Raw genomic sequence first — 21,581 nt, 5'->3', positions numbered from 1 at the left:
GAAATCCTCTTAGTTCACCGTTCCTGGGAGTTATAATCCGCGTTGTCTTCCATGTACTGTTGCCATGTATATCCATTGTTGTATGCAGCCGGCCAACCTGTTAGAAAAGATAGAAAACACAATATGAAAATAAGATTTTAGTGAAAAATGGGATAATTGGGAGGTAGAACATGGAATATAATAATAATAATTAAAAACGATATCGTTTAACGTAAGCACATGTAAGTGGAATCCAAATGATATTGACGTTTGGTAAGACCTTGCCTTTTTGAAAGGCAGGGCGGCCCAAGGATATATTGGAAGTGTCAAAGGTGGTGGGCAAAGACAACTTAATAAATGTTGACGTAGGTCTTGCTCTCGTTATAATCCTCTTCTTTCTTTGTCTTCCTCTTAAAATTTGCAGGGCGGTCGCTCCTGCCCCCATGACGCCGCACTTATTAAAAGGTTTGATGAGCTGTGTCACAGATTGAACGAAAATATAATATGGCAGCATGTACGTCACAAAGCAAATAAACTTATTTTCAATTGCTGAAAAGTTACTAATAATTATTCATATTCATGATTTATTCTTGCGTGTGTACCGAAAATGTCTTCATTAAACAGTTAATGCGTTTAGAGAGAGAACACGATGTTACAGTACCACAGCTGATTGGGAAAACAGAGTCAATTTCTGTCTTTCCAAGCTTTCTCCCTCTCTCTCTTTCAACTCTCCATAACACTTGTGGGTCGTGCAGTAATGTTCCCATATAACTCCACTGCCTGTAAGCAGCACACGTTTAATTTTGCAGCCATTAAAGCTAAAGTTTATCAATTAAAATGTTGATGAAGTTTTGATCATGTGCAACGCCATATAAGATTTCAACAATTAAAAAATAAATAAATTTCCACTTTGTAATCGAAAAAAATTGGGATTTAATTATCATAAAACCATCTACTCCCTCGTCATTATCAGAGAAAAATGCAAACGAACTGAAAACCTATTTTAAGAAACGCAATTTGAATTGCAGACAGATAAGCTCGATTTAGATACAATTTGATCAAAGGAAATCTACAGATTTGTCAACAAAATTATATTTTCCTCGATGCCAAGAACAGTTATTCTTGAAAATAAGCCAAAGAAGATTATGAAACAGAATGAACTTTAATGTAATCTCGGTCAAGGTAAGAGTTGGATTGTTTTTACATGTTTCTGATTGATCCATTTTGTAAACATGTTAAAAATTCAATAAAAAAAATGAACATGCAAAAGTAATGGTGTGGAACTTTGTGAACTTTAAAATATATTGGGTCATTTTTCATCTTCATTTTTAAATACTTTTTTATTTATTCATTTCTACTTTTAATTATTATTATAATTTTATTCTTAATGGGGGTTATATTAGCGAAGGTAGTAGTAGTAGTAGTAGTATAGAAGAAGAAGTAGTAGTAGTAGTAGTAGCAGAAGAAGTAGAAGAAGTAGAAGTAGTAGTAGTAGTAGTAGTAGTAGTAGTAGTAGTAGTAGTAGTAGTAGTAGTAGTAGTAAAGTATAGGAGTAGGAGGAAGAGGAGTACAGAAGAAGAAAAGAGAAAGAAGAAGGAGAACAAAGCTCGTTTTGTGCTATTTTCTGGACCTATTACCATATTACACATGTATGTCTATCTGTTATCCAATTTGTTTCATAACTTGTAAACATGTGAATATTGTTGGTAAATAAATAAATCGAATCAATTCAGGAAGAAGAAGAAAGAGAAGGCGATGAGGAGGAGGAGAAAAAGAGAAGGAAAAGAAGAAAGGGTATAAGGAGGAGGAGGAGAAGAAGACGAGTAAGAAAATAAGAAGGAGTAATAGAAGGAGGAGAAGAAGAAGTAGAAGTAGAACAACAAAAAGAAACAACAAAACCTGGGGTGAAAGATAATTTGTTTACCCATCCTCTAAGTTATGGAATAGCCTCCTTCAAAACATCAAACAGTGCTTGACCTCTGAAACTTTCAAACATTACCTCAAAACATTTCTGTTCAATTCTTCTCAATTTCTTTTATAATTTCCTGAAAAGTACCTTGAGCACTCTACAGATTCAGAGTAGAATTGGCGCGATATGAATTTAATTATATATATATATATATATATATATATATATATATATATATATATATATACACACACACACAGTATATACACGCTGCAACCCTTCATGAGGAACGTTTATAATAGCCGTATAATAATTCATAAATCATTTTAAAATACTCAATGAAGTTTTGTTCCTTCAACTAACATCGATATTGATCTTCTTAAGCATGTTAAGGCGAAAAGGAAGTCATGTTTTCTCTAATTTCTTAATCTTCAATTTTGTCTGCAAATATCTCATGCGGCACATTGCCAGCAGACTGTAGCCCACACAGCGTCCTCCCTGTACTACCGCACAGACAAAAATTATTTTCAAATTTTGACCAAGATTCAAGTTGTTTCACTGAAATTTACATGTATTTGAACACAATGACTTTTCTTGTCATTCTGAGAATATGAAACATATTTCAACTATTAGGTCAACTGAGAGCAAAAATCACATCGGCAACGTTATTATTTTCATGATTTCACGCAATGCCGTGATCCAAAGTGCTTATTTCAGACAATATCTCGAAAATACACTCCGAAATCACTACGGGCTCTCGGTTTTAAGTAATAATGCTTCTAATGTGATTTATAAAGATAATTTATAATGCCCTGATACACCTTTTCTTGATTTGCTTTTGTGAGGTTGCCTTTTCCTCAATATTTCTTAGTAACGGAATATTGTTGGATTTATAATGAAACGAAATTATATATCATTTGTTGCTTCATTTTATGAGAGTCTTTTTTTATATTGTGCGGATTATTTTCCGATAGGGAAATGATTACTGGACGTAATCAATAAAAGAAGACACTCCAATCATAAGATGCCAACCATAAGATGCTATTTGGGTTTGCAAGTTGAAGCACATATTGTGAAACCGTTTCATGAAAGTTACAGTGAAGTCTTGATTTTTCAGGAGAAACACTAGTTTCATCATGTTGCTATGGTAATTATCAGAGAATAACAACTTGTCATCGTGACAACATATCTCATGAAATGGTGGGAGGTTACATCCTCGCATCTCTCCTTAACCTCTTACCTTAATTTTCATTTCCCTCTGTGCCTCATCAAACTTCCTCACTTATCTTTTAAAGAACTTCTCCTCTCTATTAAATATTATCCCCCTTCTTCATTCCTCCCGACCTTGACCTTAATCTTTTGAAAATCCCTAATCATCACGAATGATATGACTTACCTTGTTGTGGTCCAAGTAATGTTCCTTCAGCTATTGCTTTCTCCCTTTCTCGTTGAAACAAGGGGTTTATTTGCCCCTCTTGCACATCACCGTATGGGTATGGGTTATTCTCCTGGTGCTGTTGCTGATAGTATTGTTGTTGCTGCTCTTGATATTGCTGCTGTCGTTGTTGTTCGTATTGCAGTTGTTGTTGCTGTTGTTCATATTGCATTTGCTGATTATATTGTTGCTGCTGTTGCTGGTATAACTGTTGTTGTTGTTGTCTGTACTCCTGTTGTTCTTGTGTAAGTGGTAATGGTTGTTCTGGTTTGCGTTTGGCCGCCTGTTGTCGACGTCGAGATATTTTCTTTTGTTTTATTTGTGTCACCTCATCCGAAGAAAACCCGGCGGCCTCAGCTGCAGCTTTAAACCGATGTGCTCTCCACTTGTTACGCCCTCTGTTCCGGCTTCTTGGTCTGTTAGAATTTCTTTGAGGAGCTTCAAAATAAAATATAATGTGGATATGTCTATTTGTATTACAGAATATATAGAAAGTTATCATCGGTCTTGGATATTCTGCAATAGAACAGAAATATGAACACGATGAAAGTGAGAAGGGCATTAATGAATTGTGATTATTGCATTCGATGATTGTTGCTGACATAATTATTATTTTTTCGATTCCTTCCTATTTCTTGCCACAGCACTTTTGGCAGGTGGTGTTGACTCGTCTCATGCATGGTGTTAGGTTTGGCAACGGTATATGGTTGCCGAATAGTGATGCAAGTCTGTTAGTAGGGCCTACTGGTTGGTGGGAATGACTATAAATATCTGTGAGGGGAAAATGATTACTTACCCAGCGGATACATTGGTACAAGTTCAAATGCTTCATTTGACTCTGAATCATCTAGCACAAATCTTGGTATATAAGGAACACCCGTTGTAGGACGCACTGTCGGACGCAATGTCGGAGGCAACGTAGCGTACATCGTTGACCCAACTGCCAACGCCTCGTTCAATTTTAACGTTGTCAATGGTGCAAGTGTTGGCGGAAGCGTCGCTGGAGTGCTCTTCGGTTCCTTCGTCTTCTTCAACTTTGGTCTTCGTGTTGTTCGTCTTGGTGGGAGGGTTGGTGGGAACGTAGGCGGCAGTGTAGGAGGACGCGTAGGAGGAAGAGTTGGTGCACGAGTCCATCGAGGCCATGCTGTTGTCCATCGAGGCCATGTCGTTGGAATCGTCGTGGGAGTAGTTGTCGTTCGGAGAGTGGTTGCCGGCCTAGCTGTCGTTGGTACCGATTTCGGTTTTACAACTATGAAGAAGTAAATTAAAAGGGACATTCATCCTAAACATTTATAAGATTTTGATAGAAATGCACATTTTCATAAAAAAGGCAAATCATAATAGAAGAGTGAGAGAGTGTATCATAATACACGCTGATTAATGTTACCATACAGACAAATGGAAAATTCGATTCCCCTTGTTCTGAAAAGACAAAATTATAGTCAGAAGCGGATCTAGAGGGGGGGGTGGGGGGTTGCAACCCCCCCCCCCCAAAAAAAAAAAAAAAAAAAAAATCCGGGGACCATTTTTTAAAATCTTATCTTTTTTTTAACTTGTAATTTTATTTTATTCTATTTCTATGTATTTATTTCATTTTTTATTATTATTATTATTTCTCTTTGGGGGAGGGGGGGGGTTGGTCGAACAAATGTCACAGAGTCCCTTGCCCCCCCATCAGCTTTTTTGAGGACACGGGCCACCGCCGAAGTGACAAGCTAGGCCAGCGTTGCCGATTCTCATCTTCAAAATCCCCACATTAAAAAAAAAAATTGGGGGATTGTTGAAAAATTGATGAAAAATAAATATTTGGGAATGAAAATAATATTGAGTTTTATGAAAAACGAATTTGGGGATTATCTGTCAAAATTTGGCAACTTTGGGGATATTTTAAGTGTCGTTTGGGTTGGGAAAATGCAACTTAATTTTACAAATTTTTATGGCGGTTAATTTGGCAACGACCTTTTAAGATGCAGGAAAACGCCATTTTCACACAAAAATTTTCCCTACTGTGGGGGGGGGGGACACCCCCCTCCCACACCCTCCCCGCTCGCTCCGCTCGCTTGGACTCGGTCGTTACGCTCCCTCGCATACCACCCCACCCCCCCCCCCTTTTTAAAAAGCTGGATCCGCCCCTGATAGTCACGATTTCAAGGGTGAAAAGTTAGATATTAACTCTATTTTTTAATTTCTCTTTTACAAAATTGCAAATCATATCGCTGTGATCAGATCAACTCGGACTCTGTATGTCTTTTTGAAAATGAATGCGAGTTCTTATAAGCTGGAAGGAAAGTGGTTATATCAAAAATCAAACTCCTTTAGAGTAGTACATCGACGCTGCCGGGGAGAGGAAATTAAATGCTACCGTTTAAGGGAACCCGACTACAGAGACTGAACACAGAAAACAAGGTTTCAATTTAAGGCAAACATATAATATTTCACAATGCATCATTCTGAAAATAAACTCAGGACAGTGGAAAAATTAATATGCCGCTTGTTAAAAGCCGGAAGGGCCTAAATGCTTCAAAGTCGGAATAAAAGAATATTCAATTATCGGTAGTTCGAAGCTAAAGAAGTTCGCTGCGTCACTCGTATGCCCTTTTCTATGTTTCGTCAGGGGGCATTGCGCAGGAAGCAGCACTAAATAGAAGCAGCTGCATGACCTCCTAACCATTTTCAGGGGTCTAGTATTTAAGTTAGAATATTATTAAGTGATTTCAAACTTTCTTGATAGGGTGTGGCTTGAGCCAAGGTACAAATTGAATGCCAAACTACAAAGGTTGGATGAGCATTCAAATCCTAAACAATTGAAGTCAGTTCAACATGTAGGAAAGATGTTTCTCGAAACTAAAAGCAAACGAGTATGAGCATGATGAACGTAAAGCAGCCAGTGGGGTCATAATTATAAAGAAATAAATATTTCAGAGAACATTATTGCTTACAAAAGAATCGTAGAAAAGCGTGTCATCCGCTTTTATACAAAAGATTTATTCAATTCACTTAAGCATGATACCTCTATACCGAGTGTCCTAGACAAAATAATTGTGGATGTTAAGCACTCTACCTTTAGAATTAATTTATTTCTTTTTAATACCACCATCTTAAAGATCATCCGTCGAACTGAGTTAATACGATTTTTTTTTATCCCGCCAATTTAATGATTTGCATGTTTTCTTCTCTTTTTTGAACGAAATTCGTTCTTAAAAAGCCTTTGATTTTGGTGATGGGAGTAAATTTTCAAGCGATCGTTATTTCTTTTAATTTTTATCTTATTTATTTTTATTATTTTTTTTCGGTGGGGACAATCATTTTTTTTTTAGCTAGCTCTCTCTACATATAGCTAGAATACTCAAGCAATGTTGTTTTCCTATTCGCAAAGAAGGATGCAAGGGCAAGCTAATGGAATTGCTTGTATGCTTACGGATTTGGTTTGGCTCTACATTTTACACGATAAGTAATTGTTTTTACTTGAAGCAATTACTCATTATGTAAATGTATTTATGCATTTGGCCCATGTCTTAATCGAAGTTCCATGACCATCATAATGTCGTATTTCAAATCTTGCTAATTTAATAAGCGGAATAACTTGATTGCATCGTGATGTGCATGGGCATGCAGGTATGCGGTAATCATGACTATGAGTTTTGAAATGAAATGAGAATCAAAAGAGGAGACAACCCACTACGAGAAACGTCTCATCACAACAATCCCTCATAACCATGGAAACGCAGAATTTCACCTTCTCCCTATCATATTGGGTAATATACATGCTAAACAGCAAATCTTAAGTGACCCTTACAGAGATATGAAGCTGTCTTGCTTTGATAATCAACCTTGAACTAAGCGGAAGAAATTATGTCGTCAAACATGCCAGCATCCGGGGGCAGTGACAGCGTGTCATCTTAAGTTTATCGCCCCCGGTCCCTCCCTTGAGCCACTCCGTCCCATTCCCTTAAGGAAATTTCATAGTTCTGATTTCCCTGAACTCTCTCTCTCCCACACTCTTCCACCGTCTCCATGACTTTAATAGATTGTTAATTAGATATGGGAATAGAAATGGCTTACCACATACGTAATATTTTCTAATCAAGGAAAATGATGAAATGATTATTGGAATTAGCAATTTGGTAATTTATTATTCATGGTATATCATTTTGGCAGGTTTTTGTTTTTAATATCGATCAATCTTTCCTCTAGGCCTCTAGCTGAATAATAATAACAACAGAATAATAATAAAGGACAGCTTCTATCACTTAATGCTTATATGTATAATAATTTATATCTAAAATGCGTTTAATATCTAGGCATCCCTTTCTAGAACATACGACTTATCTGTTCCTTCAAAACATCGATTTTTCTGTGTGTTTAATATATCTTGCAACAAAAAGGGGGAAATAACAGCACTGTTTTAGAAAAAAAAAATGTTTCATATGATCATGATGGTTCGACTTCTGTTTCTTACTTTTACATCTTGGTGCAGGTGTACAACCAGTGAGGACATTGTCGTCTGGGTATCCAGAGAAGTAGAAGGGCACGTAAGCTCTGTTGACGTGCCCTGGATTGATAGCCTGCTCGAAGCGGACGCATATGTACTGCATGTCGTCACAAGACATCCTACGAGCGTCAAGGGTGTACGGGATGTTCCGCAGCTTAGGGAACTTCTTGCCCTTACGGTGTCTCTGAGATCTTTGTTCAGCATTGAGGACGTTCTTGGCGACGCTGTAGGCGAAGCCCTCCCCGTTAGGATTCCGGCTTGTCCAGATGGTCATGTTCCAGAGGTCCTCGCCCTGGACACCCGTCGTCAAGTCAGTCTCATGGAAGCTGATAGAGACATTCAGCAGCATTCGGTTTTTTTTGCCGGACATGAGCTTGGGAGTCGACGTAACCCTTGCAACGGGAGCAACTTCACTGACATTCACGACTGCAATGAGAATGGAAGGAACGAGGAAGGGCAAGAGGCACATGGCGATGAAAGATGGAAAGTGAGAGAGTGAGTGGTGAAAATATAGACAAGAAAACAACAAAATTATTGCAGAATTTAAAGAGATGCAGAGAAACAAATAGAGTTTTAAAGAGAAATTAAAAGACAAAGAGAAGGAGAGAAGAGGTTGGGGTAAAAAGAAAAAAAAATATTGTTAGTCAACGAATGAAATCGGCCAGTCATGCTCTTGGTTTGCGGGAAATAACGTTTTGTTCCATAAGATTTGAACATAATACGTGGTATGAATTATAAAATTAAAGCCGAATAGGCCTATAGTAGATAGCAACGTCAAAAGAATACATCATTTTGATAATGAAGGTTTCTCCATGCCCCCTTAGTCAATGCCAAGTACTACGGAGAACGGGCCTTCACCAATCTCGCATCACATTTCTGGAACTTTCTACCTCCCCAACTACGTGTAGCAACCTCAACAGACAATTTCAAGAAATCTGTCAAGACATATCTATTCTCACTGTTGTGGTTTTCATTGTTGTAATTAATGCAGCTTAATGATGTAGTGTATTAATTAAATAATACTATATCTTGTAATGATTTAATATAATGTATATCTAATGCTAGCATGATGTAAAATGTGAAATAATTATAATTCAATAATTCTTCTAATTAATGAAAAGCGCTTAGAAATCTTGACAGATCTACCTGATTGCGTTCAAATCGATATCAATAAAAATCTCCTTTTTTAACCTGTCATGAAGTTTTGTAGTCCTGTGTTTATTTTCCTTGAGCGTACCTGTATTTCATTTCATTAATTTCAGTTCATTCAAAATTCTGAACGTATATATACTAAATTGATTAAGCTGTCATACTGAACGCATCTAATCCACTCCCCGCGCTCCTTCAAATCAGAATGGTTGTATTACAACCACATCTTCCAAATCAACAAGAGGTTTACCTAAGGGACTTCTCGTAAGATCTTTAATATTGCATCCCACGTCATATTAAAGAAATTTGCTAATATATTCAGTTGATTAGAATCGGCTCTATTTCCTTCTTTTTTTTTCTAATAGTGAAGATTTTGAAATGGTTTTGAAATATCACTGCCGACTTAAGCCTTTTCTATGATTCATAATTATAAATTGCAAATTTTTTTGCAATCCTATTTCAACCAAGCAACGCTCTGAAGATTAATTTGGCTCAGTAAACCTGTCATGATAGTAACATCAACCTATATTTCACAAAGTTTATTCTTCTAAGAATTTGATGTTTACCAGCAGATGCGGAGTAAACAGAATTAATAAAGTAAAGTGATCAGTGGCGTACCTAGGATTTTCCACAGGGGGTGGGCAAAACCTTTCGCCAAAAAAAATTGACAAGCAAAAAAATAAAATAAAAGGTCTTCAATCACAAATACAGGATTTCGTAACAGAAACAAAATTGACAAACAAAAAAAAGAAAAGAAAAAAGGTCTTCAAGCTCGTCAGGGGGGGGCAGGGATATGTCCTTTGCATGGGTTGTGACTCGTCAGGGGGGCAGACTGCCCCCCTGCCCCCCCCCCCCGTAGGTACGCTGTTGGAAGTGATATATTAATTTTTACCAGCTCTGCATGCGGGTATGATTTAGTTATTAAAGACAAAGACAACTATTGTAATATTCTTCACGTTCTCTCAGTTCAATTGAAATAATTTTCCATCATTTCCACGACGTCATCACGATCATGACGATGATAACTTTATAATGTTGGTGAATTCATGTACCTATTAATGATAATAATTATGTCACAATCAATTTTGATTTGATGTTTTCTTTTTGATGTATACAATCTGGCATACAAGAAGTGTGCTCTCTAAATCCATAAAAATTCTCATACATTTCGAGTATGCCACATCTTCTTAACGATAGCCCCAACCATTTTTTTTTTTGTATTTACAATGATTTTTCCCTTTTATAATCGCACCATCCCCAACATTGACTTTTTTTACCAAGCTCATAATGAATTTAAATGAATTTGTATAATTCTTTTTTTTCTGGTATGTCGTGTTTGTTGTTAGCATTGCCAGAGGGGAATCCTCCCCTACTTCTCATCTTTTTCTCTTTCCCTTTTCTAACTCCTTCACAATGTCACGCATATCATGCACATCAAGTAAAATTACGTAGCAGCGAATGAACTACCTCTGGGGGCATTTTCTTACATTTTCAATCGGGGACATCCCTTGTTCAGATAACCATACCAATCAATTCATTATCTCATTTCGAACCATTACATATAATCATCGTGCGCTGTACCAAATTAAATCATTATAATATATAATATGCGTCTTCACCGTGATATGTATTGCTGAAATTGAAATAAACGAAATCAATCGTGGAAGTGGTTTATGGTACACCATGGGTAGAGTCTTGGGAGGACTAAGATAAAAAGTGGATAGAGGTAGAAGTGAAATGGAGAGGTAAGAAAGTGGAGGTTAAGAAGAAGAGTGTCATTCGGAACCAGAAGAGTGGAAAGTTGTGACTAAGCTTGACATTCCATTTTTTTAATCTTTCCAAGAATTTTACACATGTTGTATACCGGTACGTAAACCACGTCCGCGATTGTTCATATACCAGCATGCAAACCTTCAAGCATCATCTCAAAGAAAATCAATTTGAGACTAAATAACATGAATAAGAAACAAAGTAACAAAAGTAATAATTAATCTATCATAGGTAAAACACTATTGTCACGAACCATCAAACATTATCAGGAAATAATCGACCCGCTAGAGCTACAAGAATGATCAGTGAAAATGTTTAAAAAATCAGCTTCGTTCATGAAGTAAAATCCGAGTACCTTAAGTTTATAGTAACTCCCGTAGGAACTCGACAGGACAGCTTTTGCTGTAAACACCAAGCTGGTATAACAAATTATCTGGGAAACATTTAACGTCCAGGTTAATCAGTCATAGTGGCTGACGGTATAGGCGACAGATATTACTCTTGGGTCTTTTTATCAAAGTGGAGATAATGGCAGAGAGGGGTTTCGAACTCACAACCTTGCGATTATGAGTCTAATTCTCTAACCACTGGACCAAAAATTATCACTTCAAATTGTGTGTAAGGTAGACCTTACTCATGCATCGATACGGCTGCAGTTAGTAACATGATTTATATCTAAAATCTACAACAAAACTAGTCATTTATTTAGACAATTATTTTTGGGCTCGTTTGCTCATTTCAAAATTAGTCCATTTTGATAAAAAAAAAACTTAGCATCCTCAAAGTTCTGCCAATTCATCTTTCTGGTTTCAAAGTGGCAGGTCCGATAGAAACACAAAATGCGTCACAGCAAGAGACATTATGATGACATCCATGTTATCCAAACACGTGTCATCCATCCCCAATTCACTCGAGTATACTGTGATTAAAATAGCCATCTCTTAATTGTCCTTGTCCCATAATCATTAAAGACATTCTGTCTCCAGGTAAACACGATGTGAGTAATTTTGTGTAGAGCTAACGGGATTACCTGGAGAAGCCAATCAGACTATTTTATAACTATTATTGATCCATTCTAAGCTATACATCTATCCAAACATGTATGATTTGTAGAAAGTTGTGGCTGATTCAATCCAACATGATAATCCTATGTAAATATACATGTATATATCTATCTATCCTATCTATCTATCTATCTATCTATATGCATATCCATTCATCTGGAAGACCATAAAGTATTTCGAGCTGTCAACATTCTCACTGTATGTTCACACACTTTAAAAGAAATACATTTCGTTTAATTTACAAATGAAACAATACTTCATTTCCTAATGCCGAACATACTTTGCTCAATATTACAGGTTAATAAGTTCCAGAAAGACGGGACGAACGCCAAGCAGATTGAGGCCTTTATATTGCAACACACAGTGTCCATGGTATCTGGCTAGAACGGAGGTATTGCCTTCATTAGTAACACACAAAAAAAAACTATTTGTAAATGTGTACAGTGATGAAACCAAAGTGCTTTAATAGGAATCGTTAAATTTACCTTGAAGAATCATATTTGTTTTATTATATATGTAATCTAGGAGATAACATATGTCACATCGTTTTGGGGATTCCAGCTGATTTTGTTTGAGATCTCGAGACAGTCAGGAAATTCAAAGGGAAATATGATTCATCTTTTCGTTTTAAAGTTTAACCATTCTTTCGTTCTTTTTGCCAGAAACTTTGTTATGTTGCTGGCTGATTCTCTTGGCTATTTGGCAATCGCTCGTTACTGCCAAAATGTCAGCAAATTATCTGATTTTTATCTCGGATTGGACGTTTCCGTTAACATGTCAAGAAGGATGGAGGTAGTTCCTCGCCATCTACCACACCAAACCTGTCTTCGTCATGTTCGTGTTGAACAGATGAGGATGGATACAAGAATACAACTGTCCGGTGGTTATAATTCAAGTGTGAGAATATTAAAATGAATACAAATTAACAAAAAATCGGTAATTAAAAGCGTGATATGATCAAAATTAGTATACTTATACCATGGAGATACCAACAGTAAGACTTACAGATATGTGAGCAAAGACCTGCAAATAATATCCATGCATGATAACCTCATGTTTGTTGGGTTTTTTTTTTAAATACTTATTTTGTTTCGTTCTCTATGCAGACTGAGATTCTCGAGTCGCTATGCAGTTGTAATGAGGCAGAGGTTAATTCATTTTTAAATGCAGTACCTTTAGAGCAGCTCATCAATGTTTAATCTTTGATAAGATTTCAAAAAGGACGTTCGAATGTTATGACGAGTAGGTGTATAACCATGGGATAATTTGCATACAATTTGATTCATTGGAATTACACATATGCGAATCGTTGTTATCATGCTCTATTAATGCTTTGTATGCAACGAGGCAATAATGTATGAAGATGTCGAGGTCAGGATATATTAGCGAGAGAGTGGAGCAATCAAGCGAGCAAAAATTTTGCAAACTTTGGCCAACGATAATTAAGTTAGCGACATAAAAAGTGAATTCACACGGATTTTTTTTCATATCAGAAGCTTATACAATGTAACTAGATTTCTATTTCATGAGGGAGAGAGAGAGAGGGAGGTGGATGCAGGGAACTTTGCCACTGCTTCTAGAGAGGCGAACTTTAGGAAAGTAATTAGAATGTTAGTATCCAGAAATACGTCAAGGACGATTATCCGTGAACACGTCCAACATCCAAGGAAGTATACATGTTAGAAAATACATCCGAGTGCATCGCATATAAGAAGACACTGAATGTTGGAGGCGTCTTCAAACAAATTACTAAAGAAACAACAAAATAGGCGTTTCCCTCTTCATGCTCTTAGACAGACAACTTCATTGAATGATAATGATAATGATAGCTCTCTTGGAATGTGACCAAGGTCAAAACGCAGGGTTTGTTTACTTTGCAGTGAGAAATTGAAATGATTTCAGACAAACTGTAAAGCATTAGCTAGCGATGGGCGTATATCTTGCTGGGATGAGCATGTAGGTCTCTCGTACCTATTATACGTATGTTGCGCGGCTAAAAGAAATAAACATCATTTTCCAATATAATATTTATTAATTTATGATATTGCAATCAAGGTTTCAACAGTGACTATGATGACACTGATCCAAGAGTTCGTCTTCGCGTCGATCATAATGCGCTCTTCAGATCGAGTTTCATTTTATATAGGTCAATATCGCCTTTATAGGCCAATATCATTTCCTATTTACAACGCTTGGAGGGGTGGCCCCTCGTTGAAAGGATTGAGTGTGATATAGAGTTTTTCAGTATTCGAAAGATCATGCTTCTCATATCAGTCACTCATGAGTATGCGAGAAACTGGGTAGGGAAAATAAAATTGAGGAGTAAGAGGTGGTATCTGGGGAGTGGGGGGGGGGGTCGGTGTGCAGGGTGACCAGACGTCACGGTTTCAAGGGATAGACCCGTATTTCAGCAATTTGTCCTGCGTCCCGTATACGACCCTCCCGGGACGCCGGTTTGTCCCGTATTTCATGATTTGAACACAATATGTGAGCATATTCAAGCATTACATTATTTTCCTAATATGCACAGTAAGAAAATGGCAAAAGGGTGAAATATGACGTCGTTTTTTAACAGTATGTCAAAATCTACCACAAATATGACATTATTTTTGCTCGCTCGCTTAAAAAAACAATAATGTTTTTTGTCGTCATGTTAAACCTTCTGAAAATGTTTGGCACATCACGCTAGTGATCTGATCTCGAAGTGTCCCATATTAACACTGTCCAAATCTGGTCACGGGGGGGGGGGGGTAAGGATAAGTACGATAAAATGTGTTCCAAGTAATTTCGCATGAAGGGTGGGATTGTCGTGTAGCTCCTTCTATATTTTGAAAGGTCGGGAGCCCCTGGCCATTATAAATACACAACTAGGTACATTTACCTCATTCCTTTGCACGCAAAAGGATATTATTGATGATTTTTTTTATACTGCAGGGTAGGGTCGTTCAGGTTCAGTCTGTAAACCACTTTGCATCGTTTTACGTCGGTGTATGAGGGCGCGTCGTGGTCTTGTGGTTCTGACTCTCGCCTTTCAAAGAGAGGGTCGTAGGTTCGAAACCTAGCCAAGGCGTGTTTTCCTTCAGCTAACAATAATTATCTACACTGTGCTGCACTCGACCCAGGTGAGGTGAATGGGTACCTGGCAGGATTGATTCCTTGATTGCATGAGCGCTGAAAGGCAGCTCGAGCTAAAGCCGGGGTAATAATAACAATGCGCCTCGGAATAGATTGTTTCTAGATAGATGACGCCAGACAAATGCTTATTATTATTATTATCATTATCATCATCATCATCGCTCTTATTACTAACCGGACATGATTGCTTAATGGTAGATTGCCCGCCTCATGGACGCGAGGTCGTGGGTTCGATCCCGGTAGAGTTAACAAAGACTTATATATAAATACACCTTCTTGTTAGGCGCTCAACACTTGGATTGCAGAAGGGTAATAGTAACATAGTGCCCGCTAGTTGGGCAGTTTCCCAACTGAAGTGCTACCCTGGGTAAAATATAATAAAATCGTTATTATTTATGTTACTATTATGAATCATCATTATAATAATTATCATATCGAAAGTTATCAACATCTCATGCGATACCAGGCCGATATCTTTGTCACTTTTCATACTGGTTTTGGTGCTGTTATTGGTGGTGGCGTTGATGTTATTATTTTTATTTTTGTTGGTCTTCTTTTTTTTTAAATCAAACTTACTGTTGGGACACATTGCGCAACATTCGCCGGGCGGATGTATCACATTGTCACAGGTAGTGGGTTGGCAGCCAAGGATCACACATTCTATGGTGGAGTTTGCACAGGTACAGGTGCTACAATCGTCCACCGCCCAACTCTCTCCATGGGAATAGGGGACTCCCCGGTAGACACACGGTAGAAGGTACACGTCCTCGGAACTGATGAAACTTACACTGGAGTATTCCACTAGATATCAGAAAAGCGGATGAAATGGATGTTTGCAAGGGCGGAGAAAGGAAAGTGAATAAAATAATTCAAGGAGGAAATGAAGGAAGAAATGACGGAGAAGAAGATGATGAAGTTAGAGGTAAAAAAGTAAAAGAACAACGACAATAAAATAATAGAAAGAAGAAATAGAAGAAGAATATTATTCACAATATGAAGGAGAAATTAGAATCAGAAAAATAAGGAGAAGAGCAGAAATAAGGGAAGAAACACAAGGAGAAGAAGATTAAGAAGAAGATTATGATGATGATGATGATGACAAAGGAGAAGAAGGAGGAGGAGGGGGAAGAATAAGGAGGAGGAGGAGGAGAAGAAGAAGAGGAGGAAGAAGAAAAAGACGACGAATAAGATGATGCTGATGACGAAGAGAAGGATAAATTGGAGATGATATGACAAGAAGATTTGAAAAAGAAGAAAAATAGGAACATACAGGTGTTATTGAAACAAAAGAAGGAAGGGATGTTAACATAAACACGAAAAGAACAAGATGAAAAATAAGAAACGGATTGATGAAATAGGGAAGAATCAAGAAATGGAAAACGATAAAGAGATACGATTTGTTAAGAGAAGTTGAAGAGAGATATAAGAGAGGTTGGGAGAGCCCAAACAAGAGAGTGGGATAGAAAATGTTGAAAATATAACATAATGGAGAATATTAGAGGTGTAGGTATAAAATTTCGGAAATGAAAGTTGATCGGAAGAAAATGAATATGGTATGACGCAATGGGATGCAAAAGAGACAAAATGAAATAAAAATATCATTAATTTTTGCCATGAACAATGAAGATTAATATTATTTACGAGCAGTGCAGTTATTACATTTGCGAGAAATGATCATTCCCAGAGCATGGGATATTTGATGAATCTTTAGGGAGCAAAGGAAATAGTAGCGAATGGAGAATAAAAATAAGGTCATGGTTATTAAGTTGATAACGATGACGTCATGAAGCTATATATGTATTAATGTTAAAGATGATGCTTACACCAAACACTGTGTTACTGCAACTCGCTTGAACAATGATAATTTCACGATGGCAATTGCTTCAGACAATATAATATGACATGTATACAAATATGTTTTTATTCAAATATTGTGTTATTGAGTTAGAATGGAAACCAATAATGTGTTAGTTGCGTTTTCATCCCCTATAGATAAAAGAATCACGTATTTAGAATGTCGAATCAGCTCTCAGTATATTTTTACTTGAAAAAAAAGCAAGGCCAACGTTATAACAGTTTGCTCTTCACTGTTGTGATACCGTGTTCCTCTTAAATAAGGTTGAGAATCATAATTTCGATATAATATTACGTATTTCACCTATATCTGGAAAGTGTCGAAAATGAAAACTGTGTTTATTCTTTGGCAACCACTATGTCTCCGTGGATGTTGTCAGGAAATCGTTTCATCGATGGTTCATATTATTTAATCAATTGTTCTATTGGGAGTATTCCAAAATACCAACCATGTAGCTGAAATTAACGAGAAAGGGTAATCAAAACCTCATTCTTCAGGATAAATATGACAGATAATAAAGGCAGACTTCACAACAGTCAGGGCAATAAGATGTTCAATAAGTGTAATAATCTCTCAGAATCTCTCATACATCTAGAACACGAATCAACAACAACAACAAAAAAACACATTTCCGGGTCTTGTACATGGCCTATGAGACCGTCTACTGGACGACAAAGGTTCTAAAAAGTCGCGTTATGGAAACAAGCGAGAGAATATTTTGACTTATTTCAAAATGAAAATATATTTGTTGATGTTTTTTGACATTGTGTCGCATTTCAACTTTATTCCTTACTTTTTTATCTCCCATCCCCCATTTATGCACCCACCAAACTCATTCTGCAAAGTTTCTTGTCTTGCAATGTCATTGCTGTTTCCTTTCTGACAGCGTACTTCATATCTTGACATGATACGCGAACATCTTTGAAATATAACCAGACCAATTTAAGCATCATTTTGAAGAGATAAATATAGTTCCAATTTTCATTGCCATGGTTACCTGGGTCTGGAGACTTCATTCGAGCTCACTCTTTACAATCTGCTTGGGTATAATATCCCCTATGGGAGTTTACTCACTTTGGAGTATCATTTTTATAATGTTCGACTCTCTCCCTCTCCCCCCTCTCTCTCCCAATCTACAATAGTATACTAATCATAGAAGATATATTGTAGTCTGAAAATGGCAGCACGTTTTCATAGCTACTTGTTATGATCTATTTCGTAAAGGAAGATAATTTGCAATGTACAAGTTTGGGTATAATAATATTTTTTACCGTAGTCTTGTGCTGTAATGTGAACAATATGACAAATACTGCATCATTACAAGAACATAACAATTGAACAACGAAACACAAAAATAACAGTGCACGTGTCATAAATTATATGAATAATATTCAACAATACTACTCTTTGATGGGGACAATCGTTTTCTGTGTTGTTGGGATAACAGCGTTTTACTTTTAAACACCCTCAGTCCTCACACTCATAATTGATTATAAATAAGTTTGTATGTATATTTTCGCATTTTTGAAAAATCATATACTTTAAATTATCTACTTCCTACACTGCCTTGAGACCTCGGGCAGGATCAACGCCATCTAAAATAATTCCTCCTACAGGTAGAGCTATCGATACGAGATATCTAATTTATCTAATTTCTGAGTAAAGAATCTGTGTCGAAATTCAGACAACCACACCTCAAAGAATATTTAGACGATAATGAAAGATATATTTTGTGTATTTTCTTCACAGTGTGCAAATCAACTCATTTTCATACAGTCATATAAGAAAGGAAATATGATTGATTGTTCAAGGGTATGTTTGTACTGGTATAACAGTGTTATGTGCCAAACGAATTTTAAAAAATACATTACTCCGATTTAATATATTTTCCATTTGTTATTGTTAGTTTCTATATTGCACGATGAACAAATGAAGCCAATGGTTTTCACCAAAAAATATTCTGAAAGTTAAAAGTTTCTCGAGTGAAAAGAGTGGGTGAAATTAAAGTTTGAAGATAAATACTCAACTCTCACTCACTTAAAACGTTTTTCTCTTTCATTTTCCTTACCTATTTCCACCTTTCCAATACATGTATTTCTTTCGTTCTCTCCTTTGATTATACCAGATGTTTTCTTTTTAGTCATGGTGTGCGTTTTCAATGACATCTACCTACCATTTTCCTCAAACAATATAGGTAAATGCCTATCATTTATAAGCAGCCATGACAACGGTTAAATCATAACAGTCACTTTTTTTCATGTTACACTGCAAAACTCCGGTGTTGATTTACCACCAGACCGGAATCGTTATATATGTCCACACTAGAGAAGTGTTAAACAACACCAGTTCGGTTTTGGTCTAACACCAAATAGGCGTTTAAACAATACCAAATACATGTAGTATTAAAACGGTATCGGTTTGATTCCAAACTAGTGTTGCTTCAATCTGGTGTGGATATAATAGATTTCGGGCTGGTGTTAAATTGGAACCGGCGTTTTTGCAGTGTAAACAAGGCCCAAGATCGTGTCTCGAAACATTTTATGTTTTATGTTGTAACGATTTTTAAAGGAAGATAAATCAGTAATTTTCATGCAGTACCAGTACAGAATGATTTATTGTTCAGTATATTAAAATGATAAACGTAACAATCATGGATTCTTATCAGAAATGGCACTCACATCAAATTATTTATCAAAGACTCCATAGTCATCAGAAGTAATTAGCTCTTAAGGAAAGAACAATTTTGATACAATTAGCGCTTATTCCCATTCACCTTATAGTCAGCTTCAAGTATGAATTGACAAGCCCAAACGAAATAAAAATACAAAACAAATAAAATTTTCTGTTTTACTCTTCCATAAGTTTCAATCATGATCATGCATATTGCAAATAATATATATTTTAAGATTGGAAAATAAAAAAAGAAGAATTTAACTGTACCTACCTTCTTGAGCAGAGGAAAGGGTGGCGAAGAAAACTCCGGCCATCGCTATGACCAACAAATACATGTGTTGGTTTCCGTTACCATGGAAACCCCTCTTTCTTTTATCCTCCTCCTTCATGCTGGAAGTTTGACGACAAATTTTAGTTCGAAGAAGAGTGATGTAAAGTCAGCCTGATCTTCAACTTTCTGAATAAAATAACTTCTTGAAGGTTCTCGTTTTTCGTCTGCACAGTTTGAGCAAACGCCTCTATTATGAGCATCATCATCTCATGTGGTTTTTGATCTTTGAAGAACTTCCTATCCCTTTCGCAAGATTGTTATTAAAGAGGAGCGCTTCCTGGCACCTTTCCAGGATCCCCCTCATACGAATCAAAATCTTGTCATACAGGAGATCAGTGTCCAAGAGGTACAGACATGAAACATGAAACATGAAGAGGGAAATTTCTTAAGGTGGGGTGGTATACGTGGTGCTTTTTTTTTGGGGGGGGTTATCAAAATTACTTAACCCATAAACCCATCCCAAACAAAAGTGAAGATAATGAAGTTTCATCTACAATTCACATCTTATGAGAAAAAAAAACACATAAATCCAAGATTCGTTTTGAAATTCAGAACTTTATTTTTAAGGACATTCAGCACCCTCTTTCAGGGGCCGCAGAACGGTTTTGAAGGGGGAGCGGAAGGTGGGGGGGGGGGGGCTGACCATGCGAAAAATTACAATCAGATGGTCATTCTTACATTTTTGTGCATGATTTTAGAAAAGAGGGCCCCGTCTCTTGTAACTGAATAATTGTTTATTCATTATACATTTATGTCACTTTTTTGTAGCAAACTGTTAATCGATGATGATTGAAGATTCGGTACACACATTATAGTGTATGAAATCATTGTCTTTCTCGTGTTCACATTGTTTATATTCATGTAACGGTCCTACACGTGAATATTCATTTTGTGCATATTATGATTACCATAGGCGGCGAAACCCCCCCCCCCCCTAAAATTTTGGTTGATAACCTTTGTTTTTGCTTGTCAAAATATTTTGGTGCCCCCCCCCCTTAAATTCCTTGAATTTCGTTTGATAACCTTTTTTTCATTTTGCTTGTCAATTTTTTTACCTGTGTCCATCCCAAAATTTCAGGTGGACACCCCACCCCTTAATTGTTTGGCTTCCGCCGCCAATGATGATTACTCCTTTTTATATAATTTTTAAGCAATGCTTTGAAATGCAATAATTTTAAAAAGTTTGTGCTTGTTTTAATTTTATACATTCATAAATATTAGCTTGCTGTTGAGGTGTATTTTGAGGATGTTTTTTGTGTTGTGTATACCGAAGGAATGAGATCTGTAGGCCTACATTATGCACGGGCAAATTGAAGAAGAAATAAATTAATGCGAAAGTAAAATCTATCAAGAAAGGAGATTTAGGTCAGTATATCATCGGATTAATGAAGGAGCTACTTTATCCATCCTACTTAAGGAAGAAACAATAAGTTGACTTTTAGAATAAGAAGTAAATACTCCACGTTTCCATGGTTATTCAACGACTGTCTTGATTTGAATTTCAAATCAATCTTACCGGGTTTAGAATCATTTGGAACACAAACACTTTTCTATTATCTTGACGGGATTCAGTTTAACGATGTCCCAACCTACGCCTAAGTACTGCATTTATAAAAGACGTGTGGTTGTCCGTGACACTCGAAGTATATCAAATTCAATTCTATTGAGTAATATGTTTCTAAAGAAAAAAAAGGCATCCGTTCGTAAGGTCAAGCTTTCTTCATCAACACAACTATACCTACCATGTTCGCTCACTCTCACCATGCTCACCCCCCCCCCTCCTCCCTCC

General features: G+C 36.7%; 1 protein-coding gene across 3 annotated transcripts; it reads right to left on the bottom strand.

The window, feature by feature from the left end:
• On the bottom strand, positions 1 to 19,999 carry LOC121411242 (involucrin-like). 3 transcript variants are annotated; one of them, XM_041603851.1, is made up of 6 exons: positions 19,733 to 19,999; positions 15,510 to 15,734; positions 7,783 to 8,241; positions 4,120 to 4,572; positions 3,285 to 3,761; positions 1 to 97 (listed from the first exon to the last, which is right to left on the bottom strand). In XM_041603851.1, exons 1-6 carry the CDS (start codon positions 19,848 to 19,850, stop codon positions 15 to 17), a joined length of 1,815 nt encoding a protein of 604 aa, XP_041459785.1. In that variant the 5' UTR covers positions 19,851 to 19,999; the 3' UTR covers positions 1 to 14. The 3 variants fall into 3 exon arrangements, with proteins under 3 accessions (XP_041459785.1, XP_041459786.1, XP_041459787.1); XM_041603852.1 differs by having other exon boundaries at positions 3,285 to 3,758; XM_041603853.1 differs by lacking the exon at positions 15,510 to 15,734.
• Between the last annotated feature and the right edge of the window lie 1,582 nt (positions 20,000 to 21,581).

Source organism: Lytechinus variegatus, chromosome 3 (genome assembly GCF_018143015.1).
Source record: "Lytechinus variegatus isolate NC3 chromosome 3, Lvar_3.0, whole genome shotgun sequence".
Lineage (NCBI taxonomy): Eukaryota > Metazoa > Echinodermata > Echinoidea > Temnopleuroida > Toxopneustidae > Lytechinus > Lytechinus variegatus.
This window is presented reverse-complemented; position numbering and strand designations above follow the sequence as displayed.